This window comes from Pongo pygmaeus, chromosome 19, assembly GCF_028885625.2.
Source record: "Pongo pygmaeus isolate AG05252 chromosome 19, NHGRI_mPonPyg2-v2.0_pri, whole genome shotgun sequence".
NCBI classification, from domain to species: Eukaryota; Metazoa; Chordata; class Mammalia; order Primates; family Hominidae; genus Pongo; species Pongo pygmaeus.
The window spans coordinates 72,845,512-72,858,730 of NC_072392.2; the positions used below are offsets into that span (position 1 = coordinate 72,845,512).

Below are 13,219 nucleotides of genomic sequence, written 5' to 3' on the forward strand. Positions count from 1 at the left end.
CCAGGGGGCGCGCGTCGGGGTCGCGGCTCTTTGAACTCGGCCTCGCGAGGGGACGCGCCATCGGTTTCGTGGCTTGCGTGGCGCCGCAGCAACGAGCCGGTCGCCGCGGGGCGTTGCTTAGTCCGGGCCTCGCTGCGAGTCGGTGGGCGAGGCGGGAGGTGCTCCCTTGGCCAGGCGGGTGGAGGAAGGTGTGGGCGCCGCATCCCAGCTTCGCGGAGCCTCCAGGCGCTGTCAGGCGAGACTGGCGTGCAGCGCGGCGGCCTAGTCCCGGCGTCCCAGCGTCCCCAACTCCCGCAGGCGTCGAGCCGATTCAGCCGCGCGGCTGCAGTGACACCCAGCGGCCGTCGCGGGAAGTGCGGTCGCCGCGGCCAGGTCTCCCGGGCTCCTGTCTCTCGAGGTTCCCACCCCGGTTACGCGCGGGCACCCCGGAGGAGAGCGGCGGCGCGCGGCAGATGCCCGCGGGGCACTTCCCCTGCCCCTCCCCCGTTTCCTCCCCGCAGGCGCCCGAGCGCCGGGAGATCCTGCGCCGCGGCAGTGCCCGGAAGGGCGGGGCGGGGTGCAGCAGCGGCGCTGGGCTGTGACCCGGGCAGTTTCACTTCTGGATCCTGCTCGGGCTGTGATAGGACAGCGTGGGGGCGGCGGGAGGACACGCGGGCACGCCGAGATCCGGCGCTCGGGACCCCGATGAGGGGAGGCCTTTTACTCCCGGGGTGTCACGCGACACACGCTTTCCTCCATGTCCACTCCCACCCCCCCATGGGTTCCACTTTGCTGTCCTCCGAGCTGCCGCTCCTCCCCAGCAGACACCGCCTCCGCCGGGGCTGCAGACCCCCGGAGAGGCCCCGAGCGGCGTGGGCGGCGGGAGGAGGGAGCTGTGAAGCCGCAGGCGGGGGGTTAGGCTGCGGGCTGCTGAGACGCCGAGCTGTTTCTCAGAAGTGCAGCTGCCCCTCCTCTCACACCCCCCTCACTCCCACCGCGCGCCGCACCCCTGCCCCCTCTCCGCCGGCCTCGCTTTCCTCTCCCAGGCACCCTAGCCGGGAATCTGGGGTCTGGGTCCACACAGATTTAAGAGGAGAACCTGAGAAAGGGCGGGGGCAGGGGGTTCAGACCCAGCCTCAGCGCGCATTATTCCGAGCCTCCTACAATTCCACAGGTGAGGGGACCCTGTCCCCTACCCCTGGGGCCCAGGATTGGAATTTGATAGAACAGTTAAGAAAATGACATCTTGAGAGAGTCACGGGCCGGGCCACTGTTACTCTAGCTCCAGCGCCCAGTGAGGAGAGGATAAAGAGGGAAGACCTGGAGCCCGGCTGGTGCAGAAGTTGAGGCCAGTCTTAGGAGTTCCAGCTGGAAGGCCTTTCAGAGATCCCTGACTCTGGGGAAAATCAACGCCCAGAAGGGGAAGTCAAGTGTCTGGGCTCATCCCGAGAGGGAGAGGGCTGGGACTGGAACCAGGGCTCCAAATACTTGCGGGAGTCTGCGACTGTCTTTTGCTTGGGACTTCAGAGCTTTGCTGGATTCACTGACTCAGCCTGCTTTCCCCCAACACACACAAACACACACACACGAGACACGTGCACGCGCGCACACACACAGATACACAGACACACACAAACACCTACACACATGCAGGGAGAGAGACAGGCACACATGGAGACAGACACGCACACGCAAAGAGACACACAGCTCCCCAGGAGTCTAGCGGGGCAGCTGAGGTCTGTGAGTGAGACATTCTCAGTGAGACACTGAGAATGCAATTCCAGTGGGGGTGGGATGGGGATTGGGCGGTGGAAGGACAAGCCTGGGGGAGGAGGTGGCATCGCCCCCCTAGTTCCCATCCACCACCACCCCCAGTGCTGTGGTTTATTTGCCTAGGCAGCTCTTCTGGGCCAGGGGGCCAGGGGACTGGGGTGGAGAGGCGAGGTGATGGGAAAGGCTGTTCTGGGGCTTCCTGCCCCCTCACTCCTGGGGAAGGGGGGCAGCTGCCATCACCCGCAGGCCTTTCCACTGCAGCCCTTTCCTTGGGTATGTGTGTTATTCTGGGGGAAGGTCTGTTATTTGCGGAGAAGGGAGGCAGCTGCCTACTTCACAGGTCAAGACAGAGTTAAAAACAAAACCACAGCAAATTCAACACCCCGTGTCCTTCAGGGACTTTCCATGACACCTTCCTTCCCCCCTCTCCCCTAAGCCAGGGAGCACCTCCCCAGAGGGCCTCCCCACCCCAGGTGCAGTGGCTTTTGGCTTTTATGCAAACAACTGTCTGATCCGGGAATGCTCCACAGCCCGAACTGTGGCCTGGGCCGAATGTGCCCCTCCACCATCCCTTGGGCCAGTGTTTCTGGTCTTCCTGGAGCTGTGACCTCCACTCTTCTTCAGACCCTGGATTCTGAGGGACAGGAGATGAGGGCAGGAAGCTAGGTCCTTTCCCCCTGCCTGCCCTCGGGTGGCAGTTGCCTGCAGGTGGAGGTTTGGGTACAGCAACCTAAGTGAATGGTCCGGGGTTTTGAGTGATGGGGGAGGGGGAGGAGGAGGGTGCAGGTGTGGGGTGGCCTCCACTGCCAGGCCCACCACCTTCTAGGGCATTGAATTAGCTCCCAAGATCAGGAAGGAAAACTCTTCTCAGGCTGGGAGTCCATTCAGCCCCAACGCCAGTGTGGACCTCCGGTCCTGCTCACTGGCAAAGGGGGTCAGGGTCTCCCTGTCTCCCTCTCTTCTGCCTGAGCTGCTTCTGCTTTGGGGAGGGATTGGGGATGGGGAAGGCCATATAACCTCTCCAGGGCTGAAAACCAGCTACTGAGGGGCCGTTTTTGAATGTATTCAGTGCTAAAATGCAAAGGCAGGGTGCCATGCCGTTCCTTTCTCCTCCTCAGCTTGAGCAAGACTGGGAAACCTGTAGGAGACCCTCAGCCAGTTTGGACATTTTGGGGTGCTGATGGGAGGGAGATGATGCTGATCATGGAGCCAGAGGACGCTGGTGCCAGCCTGGCCCCACATTTGCTAGTCTTAAAACTTCAGACCATCTTTCTCATGCCTCTTCCACAGAAGACGGAAAATGGAGGGTGCTTTAGATGAGGCTGAGCAGAAGGCCAGACTCTCTCTCTACCTTCTCTAACGTTTTCTAAGAGAGAACACAATGATGATGGAAAGAAAGCAGCCTCATCCCTATGCCATTCTCCTAGGACTTTCCCCCCTAACACCTTCGGTTTGGGTCTCCAAGTATCTAAAAACTGTATTTAAATATGGTCGAGTTTAAGGACTGCAACTCAAGTTTCCCAATGTGGATGTCTGTGAGCCCCCACACATGAAAAAGTCAGAACTTGACTGTATTTTAAGAAGAATCTCTGTTGAGGGAGGAAGGCAGAGCAGTGACTTGGAATAGGGGTGCACCATGCTGAATGTGCTGATCATGCTAAGTCCAGGTCCTCAACCTCCTCCAGTTTTCCTTGGTGAACTAAGGACCAGTGAAACCAGGAACCCTATCATGTGGGTTACAGGGGCCAGCAGCAGGATCACAGTGGTAGGCTCAGCAAGGCATCAAGTGAGAACCTTTATTTCAGTGATAATTCATTTTTCTTGATAACTGGAGTTTAAGAAATAGAGAGGCAAAATTAAGAAAGTATTCCTTGGGGCAAGATGAAACCCTTCTACATCCTGACACCAGCAGCCACAAATGATAAGGATGCACAAGGACTAATTTCAAACATACCAGGATTTTTTTATTTTTCAGTGTAAAAATCAAACATGATAAACCTAGAAAACTATCAGCAGGGCTATTTCTTACAGGGTTCCAGCAAGGGTTAGCATTGCTACATTTCAGAAGCTGACTTTCTTTAAACCATCTTTACAGAGGAGTAAACTTCACAGTCCCACACATGGCTGGGCTCCGGGTAGAACTCCATAGGAGTGACGAGGGAAAGTCACCACTGGGCAGGGAGGGCATTTCTGAGAAATGCAGATGAGAGGAGAGGCTGTGAGCACAGGCTGTGTCAAAACCCAGGGCAAGGGCTCCCTCCCGCCTTCCCTCCCAGTGGGAAGGCCACCCTGAGCCCCAAACCACATTCTGTTCCTTCCTCGTTATTCTGCAGACAATGGTCATCCACAGACCACACGTGTGGTGGCTTTGGCAACCAGAAATTTAAAATAAGCTATGGGTTTTCCAGTAGCCAAAATGATCCTGCACCAAAGCTCATAGACTGAGAACCTGAGCATGCAAAACCACAGGCTGGGTGAAGGGATGTCTGCTTTGTAAATGACCTGCTAATTCTTTGCAACCCACAGTAATTTGGTTTCTGTGAACCCACAGAAGCAGGCCCACCAAAAAGGGCCTTGTCTGCTAGCCTGGAGTATACATGAGTCATTGGCGGTGGGATCAGTCATTTTTAATGTTGCCCCATTTTCCTAACATGTTAAAATGTGTGTTCTCAGTCTTTTCAAGAGAGGAAGAAGCAAAGCAGCACTTACAGAGTGTGAGATAGACTCACAGATCTGTGGCAAGGGATTGGGGAAGGTGGGTGGCATCTTGGGACTCTCTCCGGGCTTTCTGGAGTGGGGTCAGTGGAGAGATGAACAGTGAGAAGCATTTGAAGAAACCCAAGTTCTGGAGCAGCGTGGGGTAGGGTACTAATGGTTGAGGACTCACAGACAGTGAGGGAGCAAACCGCTTTGACTTCCCTGGGTGCAACACCATGAAGTGTCTATAGCACGTGGTTAGCTCACGTTGGTTCCAAGGGTCAGCAGATCCTCTGCCCTTGTGCATTAAAACAACATGAAGGAAACTGTTAGAGATCAGTTATCTCCATAATTCATTTGTAAAGGAATTACTATTATGATCTAGTATGGTCTCGGGATATTTTTCATGTCTTTAAATTTAGGACATGGTACATTTTCCACTGAAAATTTACAACCATCCAACATAATGCACACCACCCCTCAAGGTAACATTAGCTCATATACAAAATTATGGAAAACCTCACAACATCCTTGGAAGGTAGATATTGTTATATCCTTACAAAAATTTAATACACCCATTAACATTCCTATTTCAAATAGCTCAATCGATATCAACACATAAGACAGCCCACTATTGTCATACAGTATTAAGAAGAAACTCGGGCCAGCCACGGTGCCTCACGCCTGTAACCCCAACATTTTGGGAGGCTGAGGTGGGCAGATTACTTGAGCCCAGGAGTTCAGGACTAGCCTGGGCAACATGGTGAGACCCTGTCTCTACAAAAAGTACAAAAATTTGCTGGGTGTGGTGACCCACGCCTGTAGGCTCAGCTAGTTGGGAGGCTAAGACGGGAGGATGGCTCGTTGCTTGAGCCCAGGAGGTTGAGGCTGCAAGTGAGCCTTGATTGTGCCACTGTACTCAGCCTGGGGAAACAGAGCGAGACTTTGTCTCAAAAAGAGAAAAAAAAAAAGAGGAAACTTGTATCCAATTTATTCAAACTGCAAAAACCTGTGTATCTTCATAACAATGGTGGGGCAAAGACTATCTACAGCTGGGGCAAGGGAGAGGCACAGTCTTGTGTTACTTTACAAGCTCTCAGAAGTTTAAAGCCCACAACTCTCCTTCAAGCTCTTCTGAGTCCATGGTCCTAAAGGGTCAGGAGTCCCGAACCCTGGGCTCATTCTCAGAACCATTCAGTCATGCAGCCTTGGAGAACAGAGTCCTCTTCCTGAGGTGGCCCAGGTCCAGCTGCTGGTTTCAGATCAAAATTGTCCTCCTTCATCGGCACTTATATCTCAAATCATTCTCCTTGTCTGAACTCTGGATATAGAGGTTTTTTGAACTATACTTTCTGTGTGAACACAAAAATAGCTTCCAATTCTCTAAAAGATGAGGTATCACTATATATCGCTTTTTTTTCTTCTGTTCCTGGTGCTAACTTTTAGGACAAAGTTTCACCACTCCCTTTTCTTTTCTTGAGCTCACAAGTCCCGATGCTCTCTTTGAGTCCTCAGATAGCCAGGCTCTTTCACATCTTGAGTGTCCCAGAGTTTCCAAATCTCTGCTAGAGTCCAATATACCTCCTCTCAGTGGGGTACGCTTTAAAGTGAGGACTTAAAAGAAACATTTCCATTGTGGTCTTATCACCTAGGATTATATGTAACAGTACTACTTTTTTTCCTTAAAACATTCTTTTTTTTTTTTTTTTTTTTTTTTTGAGATGGAGTCTCACTCTGTTGTCCGGGCTGGAGTGCAATGGCGCGATCTCAGCTCACTGCAACCTCCACCTCCCAGGTTCAAGCAATTCTCCTGCCTCAGCCTCCCGAGTAGCTGGGATTACAGGTGCGCACCACCACACCCAGCTAATTTTTGTTTTTTTTTTTCGAGATGGAGTCTTGCTCTGTCACCCAGGCTGGAGTGCAATGGCACGATCTCGGCTCACCACAACCTCCGCCTCCCGGGTTCAAGTGATTCTCCTGCCTCAGCCTCCTAAGTAGCTGGGATTATAGGCATGTGCCACCACGCCTGGCTAATTTTGTATTTTTAGTAGAGACGGGATTTCTCCATGTTGGTCAGGCTGGTCTCGAACTCCCAACCTCAGGTGATCCGCCTGCCTTGGCCTCCCAAAGTGCTGGGATTACAGGTGTGAGCCACCGCACCTGACTCTCCTTAAAACATTCTAAACCTCACATTCAGCAGGGGTTGGAGAGGTGGGGGTGGGGCAGGAAATAGGACGAGAATAGTGATACAGATGCTACCTGGAAAAACTTTATGTTCTGTCTGTTCCTCATGAAACAAAGCCAAAAAGAAAAACTTCATGTGGATGTGAGATTTGATAGTAACACAGTGTTTCAACTGAGCAAAATTTTGTGTTTTTAAACATTTCTGTTTGCCAAAGAAATCTGAGGTTGTGGCTGGGCGCAGTGGCTCTTGTCTGTAGTCCCAGCACTTTGGGAGGCTGAGGTGGGCAGATTGCTTGAGCCCAGGATTTTGAGACTAGCCTGGGCAGTATGGCGAAACGCCATCTCTGCAGAAAAATACAAAAAAATTAGCTGTGCATGGTGGTGTGCCTATAGTCCCAGCTACTTGGGAGGCTGAGGTGGGAGGATTGTTTGAGTCTAGGAGATCAAAATCTGAGGTCATTTTATATCTGGACCATTTTGAGTATGGGCCTAACAAAATGTTAAGCACTGCATTTAAAAGGTGAGAAATTTTGTCACTGACAAAGTCAGAATCTGTGTCAAGAACAGCTCACAATGGGTCATAAAGCGTAAGATTAGCTGGCTTATCTGTGCCAAGGTGAATGTCTTTTTGGGAGAATAACTTGAGGAAACTAAAGACTGATGAGTTCATTTTCTCTCTTTTTTTTTTTTTTTTTTTTTTTCTGGTGGTAGTGGTGGGGGCTCACAGGAGAGACACTTCTATTTAGTTTTCTCTCCTTAGGAAGTACCGATGCAACACTTCAGGTAGTGACAGAAAACATTTGGAGAGCTGGGCACTGTTTGTGCATGCCCGTAATTCCAGCTACTTGGGAGGCTGAGGCAGGAGGATTGCTTGAGCACAGGAGTTTGAGTCTGGCCTAGGCAACATAGTGAGACCCTGGTCCTCTAAAATATATATATATATATATACACAAAAAATAAAAATAAATTAAAAAATTAAAAAACACCTGGAGCACTGGTTCTGTTTCTTTTCCACCCTCAGCCCAGTTCTGTCACCTTGGCTGCAAGGAAACTTTGCATGAGTTTTTTGTTTGTTTGTTTTTGTTTTAGACAGAGTTTTGCTCTTGTTGCCCAGGCTGGAGTGCAGTGGCTCCATCTCAGCTCACCGCAACCTCCGCCTCCCGGGTTCAAGCGATTCTCCTGCCTCAGCCTCCCGAGGAGCTGGGATTACAGGTATGCGCCACCACGCCCGGCTAATTTTGTATTTTTAGTAGAGATGGGGTTTCTCCATGTTGGTCAGGCAGGTCTCGAACTCCCAACCTCAGGTGATGTGCCTGCCCCAGCCTCCCAAAGTGCTGGGATTACAGGCGTGAGCCACCGCGCCCGGCCCTTTGCATGGGTTTGGTTGTTCCTCAGACCGTGGCCTCCTGGGTGTATGGTGGAAGGCCCGCCTGATAAGAGGCTGGTGGGAAATGAAGGAGAGGGGCCTACAAGGCTCTTGTTCAGAGGGAGTCTGCATGAGAAAGTACAGGTACTACCTGAAGCTGCTCCAGAGCTTCAGTGCCCAGCAGTGGCAGATGCAAGTCCTGACTCTGCCCTTCTTCTGCTAAGATTCTCCTTCACCCTCACCTCCCCAGTCTTGGCAAGGGGTTGGTTAATTAGTACAGCATAAGGGGTATGTACAGAAGGCAGCGTTTATCTGTGTGATGGTAACCACTGCATATCTGGTTCAACTTCAAGACTTAAGGATGCAGAGTTTCCACACATAAATTTTTTCTGGAATTGATGGGCTCCAATCTAGGCTCAGAATGCCACAAAGAAAGTGCCTTTGTGAGTGGTCACCTTACTCAGAAAACTAACCTCAGAAGAATAGAAATCATGCAGCAAATTCATTAGTCACAGGAAAAAGGAGGATCATATCTATAAAAAGAGTCCCCAGGCTGGTGGAATGGGCCTTGGTTTCACAATCTTGAGATGCAAAAGGTGGTCTCAGGCTGGGCGCGGTGGCTCACGCCTGTAATCCCAGCACTGTGGGAGGCCGAGGCGGGCAGATAACCTGAGGTCAGGAGTTTGAGACTGGCCTGGCCAACATGGTGAAACCCCATCTCTACTAAAAATACAAAAATTAGCCGGGCTTGGTGGTGGGCACCTGTAATCCTAGCTACTTGGGAGGCTGAGGCAGGAGAATTGCTTGAACCCCGGAGGTGGAGGTTGCCGTGAGCCGAGATCACGCCACTGCACTCCAGCCTGGGCAACAGAGCGAGACTCTGTCTCAAAACAAAAGAAAACAAAAAAAAGTTGGTCTCCTCTGCAAAGACTTGAACACTAATCTGGTGGAAAGGCTTCCTTTCCCTCGTTTTCTCTTCTACTAATCCCTGCTTCCAAATTCTCTTTCTCTTGTCCCTTGAAGAACCAACAGGATGTGTGATATTTCAAGAACGTAATGAGCAACTCCTCTTTCACAAAGGGAGTAAGCAATCTGGCATAGCTTGGAGTCTAGTATTACGGAAATACAGTGATATACTGAAGACTACACACCAAAATACATCCATTCCTTTAGCTGAAGTCTCAAACATGTTGGGACTGTTGCCATGGAATTTCATAAAACCTTTTTTCCTGAGACAGACGCCATGCCACAAAGAAGGATAAGCCATTTGTGCAGTCTGAGGTGGAACATTTTAATTACTGGCAGCACATAGATGAGTTGAGTTGGAGCCGAATGCATAAGCCCTTTAGAAATAAAGCGCTAATCTACCAGGAATTTGGGATTCTTGGCCCTGGTGGAAATGTTCATAAAGCTGACTCTTAATTTGTAAATAGGCTCCATGAAGTTGTCCCTGGAAGCAGAATTTATTTTACCTAACATAATTTCTTAAAAAGGAAAAAAAAAAAAAGGCTTTGGCAAACAGCTGCATGTGCCAATTTGTGTGTACGCTTTGTGGCAAGATCAAAATACCTTTCTGTTTTTTGTTCCTTTCCACCACCTTCTTCACATTCACAACTCAGTGGTTAAAGGAAAAACTTAACACACCATTTTCATACCAAAGGAATGCGAAACATGTATTCATATAAATACTCTTCTGCTTAATATCCCTACATTAGGAGGTTTAAAAAATATCTGTGGTTACTGCATAATCACATACGAATTAAAGCTAGAAGGGACCTAAGAGAACGTTTAAATCTAATTCCTATTTTATGGATGAGGAAACTGAGGTTTTTTTGTTTTTGTTTGTTTTTGTTTTGTTTTGTTTGAGACAGGGTCTCTGTCGCCCAGACTGGAGTGCAGTAGTGCGATCTCCACTCACCGCAACCTCTGCCTCCCAGGCTGAAGTGATTTTTCTGCCTCAGCCTCCGGAGTAGCTGGGATTATAGGCATGTGCCACTACTGCCCAGCTAATTTTTGTATTTTTAGTAGAGACAGGGTTTCACCATGTGGGTCAGGCTGGTCTCGAACTCCTGACCTCAAATGATGCACCTGCCTCGGCCTCCCAAAGTGTTGGGATTACAGGTGTGAGCCACCAAGCCTGGCCGGAAACTGAGTTTTAAGAGTTAAATGAGGCTGGGTGTGGTGGCTCACACCTGTAATCCCAGCACTTTAGGAGGCTGAGGTGGGCTGATTGCTTGAGCCCAGGAGTTCAAGACCAGCATGGGCAACATAGTGAGACCCCTCTCTCTACAAAAAGAACAAAATTTAGCCAGACATGGTGGTGTGCACCTGTTGTCCCAGTACTCAAGAGGCTGAGGTGGGAGGATCACCTGAGCCTGGGGAGGTCGAGGCTGCACTAAGCCATGATTGCACCACTGCACTCCAGCCTGGGCAACAGAGTGAGATCCTGTCTCAAAAAAAAAAAAAAAAAAAAAAAGTAAAACGATTTACTCAAAGTCACATAGCTAATTAGCAAGCATTTTGTGACCTCCTATTCCAGTGCTAATTTTACAATGATAACAGCACTCCTCCTGATAGTATGTACACATTATGAGTGACAAGGATGACTTATACATCTGCAGAACCGTGATCAGACTTTCAGGAATTTTCATGGAATACGGCAGTTCCGTTTAAATGGGAAAAAAAGGGCCGAAGCCTGCCTGATCAAGGAGAACCTCTCAATAGAGGTGTCCCTCCTCACCCCATTCCGGAGCTCAACTCCGATCTAAACACACATGCCATCCATCTCCAATTCCTCTCCTGGGGGGAGGGGGAGGCTAAGCCATACTTTTTGGACTTTTTTTGTGGAAAAAAATCATTGGCAAATTTGCTTTGGGTCTGTATCACCAATTCTCCATGAACTCTTTCAAGAAGTTTTAGGTAGCTGTTTTTTGTTTGTTTGTTTTCTGTTGGTGCTGCCAAACAATTTCCCCCTTTATACCCTTGCTCTGCCAACCTTGACCAGAGGAAAGCGATGTCGTCATCCACAGTGAACAAATTTCTGGAGTTTCGATGATGGTCTATATTTAAAACCATGAGTTCTTCTGGCATAGATTTTTTCCTGTAGACAATTGGTTTAGCCCAAAGCAGCTCAGCTTTTCACTGGAGATGGGAGGGTAAAGGATAGAAGCAGAAGTGCCATCAGATGACATTTTTAAAAAATGTTGTGATAGGAAACGGATCTGATGCTTGGCGAATGGAGTCTTCAGTTACTCGTAACAGATACTTATTTTATGGCTGTTCTTTTACTTACTCTTAGACTGTCATTTAGATTAGGGAGATTAGATCTTAACCCTTCAGCCTGTGAAGGGCAGAAGGGTGAGGCTTCCCAGCAAGGTCAGCTGGTCAGCTCTTCCTCTTTGTGGATTTGCATGTATGACTGAAAGGCTTTTCCACATGTGGTTGATATATCTCAGAAAGAATGTTTCATATAGCACATCTCTGGGACCACTCATTCCACTGCTGTAGAAGATAATGACCAAATACCTTTTTGGCTTTTAAATTCCATAAAATTCAAGTCCCTGATGGGAAAACAAAGGTTTCACAAAAGTAATAATATGCTAGATCTGCAAATAATTTCTGAAGTAAGACAGTGTTTCTCTGGCTACCCATGTGAACACAGCTAAAAATGGTATGAAAAGAAATTTGGAACTGAGTATGTTTTGAGAGCAATCTGTTAGGCGAGGTCATTGGTTTTTAGAAACGATGCTGAATACTTAGGAGCAATCCCTGAGACCAGATATTCACTTCAGCAGGGCTCTGTGTTCTCCTCTGGCTATGTGAGACGAGAACTCATACCGATCATGGCTTCGATATCCACACATGTTACACTCGAAAGGGTCACGGAAGCCGTGGCAGCCCATGTGAATCGTGAACATCACATAGTCCAGGAAGAGGACGCGGCAGTGGTCACACCGATACACATCCATCACCTCCCCTTCCTTGTTGATCACTTTGACGGAGTCTCTTGGGCAGATGGGCGGGGGCTTGAGGAGTTCGTAAGAGCGGGGAACCTCCTTCAGAAGTGGCATCCCATTGCGGGCCCGAGGCAGGACCATGTGATTTTGCTGATAGATGTGATTCTGGCGTTCTTCATGGTTGCTGTCAGTGTCCGTGGAGTCGTGGCCACTATTGTTGGGAGAGAGGCCTCTCTCAGAAGGCACGCTCTTCTCTGGAAGGTGGATGCTTTTCTTTTCCAGCTCTTGAGGGGCACCGTTTGACATCTCAGCCCGGGTGAGGGCTATGGGATACATGCTGCTGATAACTGGAACCATCTCCGAGGTGGGAGCAGGCGGTGTCTGGACCAAGGGGCGCAGGGCTTCGGCGCCGAGATAGCTGATGGCGTTATTGATGGCTTGGTCCATCATGCGGGTCTGTATGAGCTCACTCTCTTTCTCATACATGTAACTTGAATTATAGTTGACATCAAAGCAGTGGCGCTTCTCACCTGGAACAAGTGACAGAAAGGGTTACAAAGGGAACACTGCCAAGGCAGAGAGTTTGTAAATATTTTCTAGAGACCTCAAAAAGGGAGAGTTAAGTTGCCTGCTGCTCAAGAAGACCAAGCCTGGCAGAATGGTTTCCCATGGTGCTGTCTCAGGGGACACTGGTCGGCAGCAACGAGTTTGGATGGTTAAAATAAAGCCAGCAGGCAGAAGAGAGGGGCAGGGATGTGGTTCAGTTGAGGCCACATGGTAAGGTATGCCCACTGTGCATGTCAGAGGGGAGCCCTCAAGAAAGGAGGGAAAGAAGCAGGACACTAGGATGGGGCTAGAGGGACAAGGGAGCCACCAGCCCACAGGAGCCTAGGGTTTCTGCTATAGTTCATGATCTCTTAAGACACAGTCAGCTCCCAACTCTTATTTTGCTTTTGCTTGTTATTTTCTGCTTGCAATATTAGGTAGCCAGGGGGACGGAAGTGCTGCAAAGAGTGGGGACACTCGGTGCCGCACCTCGGCAGCTTTTTAAATAGCTACAAAGATAGAGAAAATAGCCCCCCAGACTCCAACTGGCTACTCCCCAAACTCACCAGTCCTGGCTGACTGAGACTGAAGTGAAAGAGCCTCAAATGTAGAAAGTTTGAGAAAAGTTTTCTTGAGAAGAGATCATGGTCTTTGTCCCATTCCTAAAGTGTGTTTCTCTTCCTTTGCTTGGCAAGTGTATCTCTGACACACGTGATCA

The 13,219-nt window shown here is 49.6% G+C and overlaps 1 protein-coding gene across 3 annotated transcripts in view; it reads right to left on the reverse strand.

Moving 5' to 3' along the window:
- Positions 1-3,691: 3,691 nt before the first annotated feature.
- The window catches only part of IKZF3 (IKAROS family zinc finger 3), a 107,566-nt gene continuing 98,038 nt past the window's right edge, over positions 3,692-13,219 (reverse strand). For all 3 annotated transcript variants that reach the window (XM_054457296.1, XM_054457297.1, XM_054457298.2), the window contains one exon: positions 3,692-12,485. In XM_054457296.1, coding sequence (XP_054313271.1) covers positions 11,782-12,485 — 704 coding nt within the window. In that variant the 3' untranslated portion in view covers positions 3,692-11,781. The remainder of the gene's footprint in view (positions 12,486-13,219) is intronic.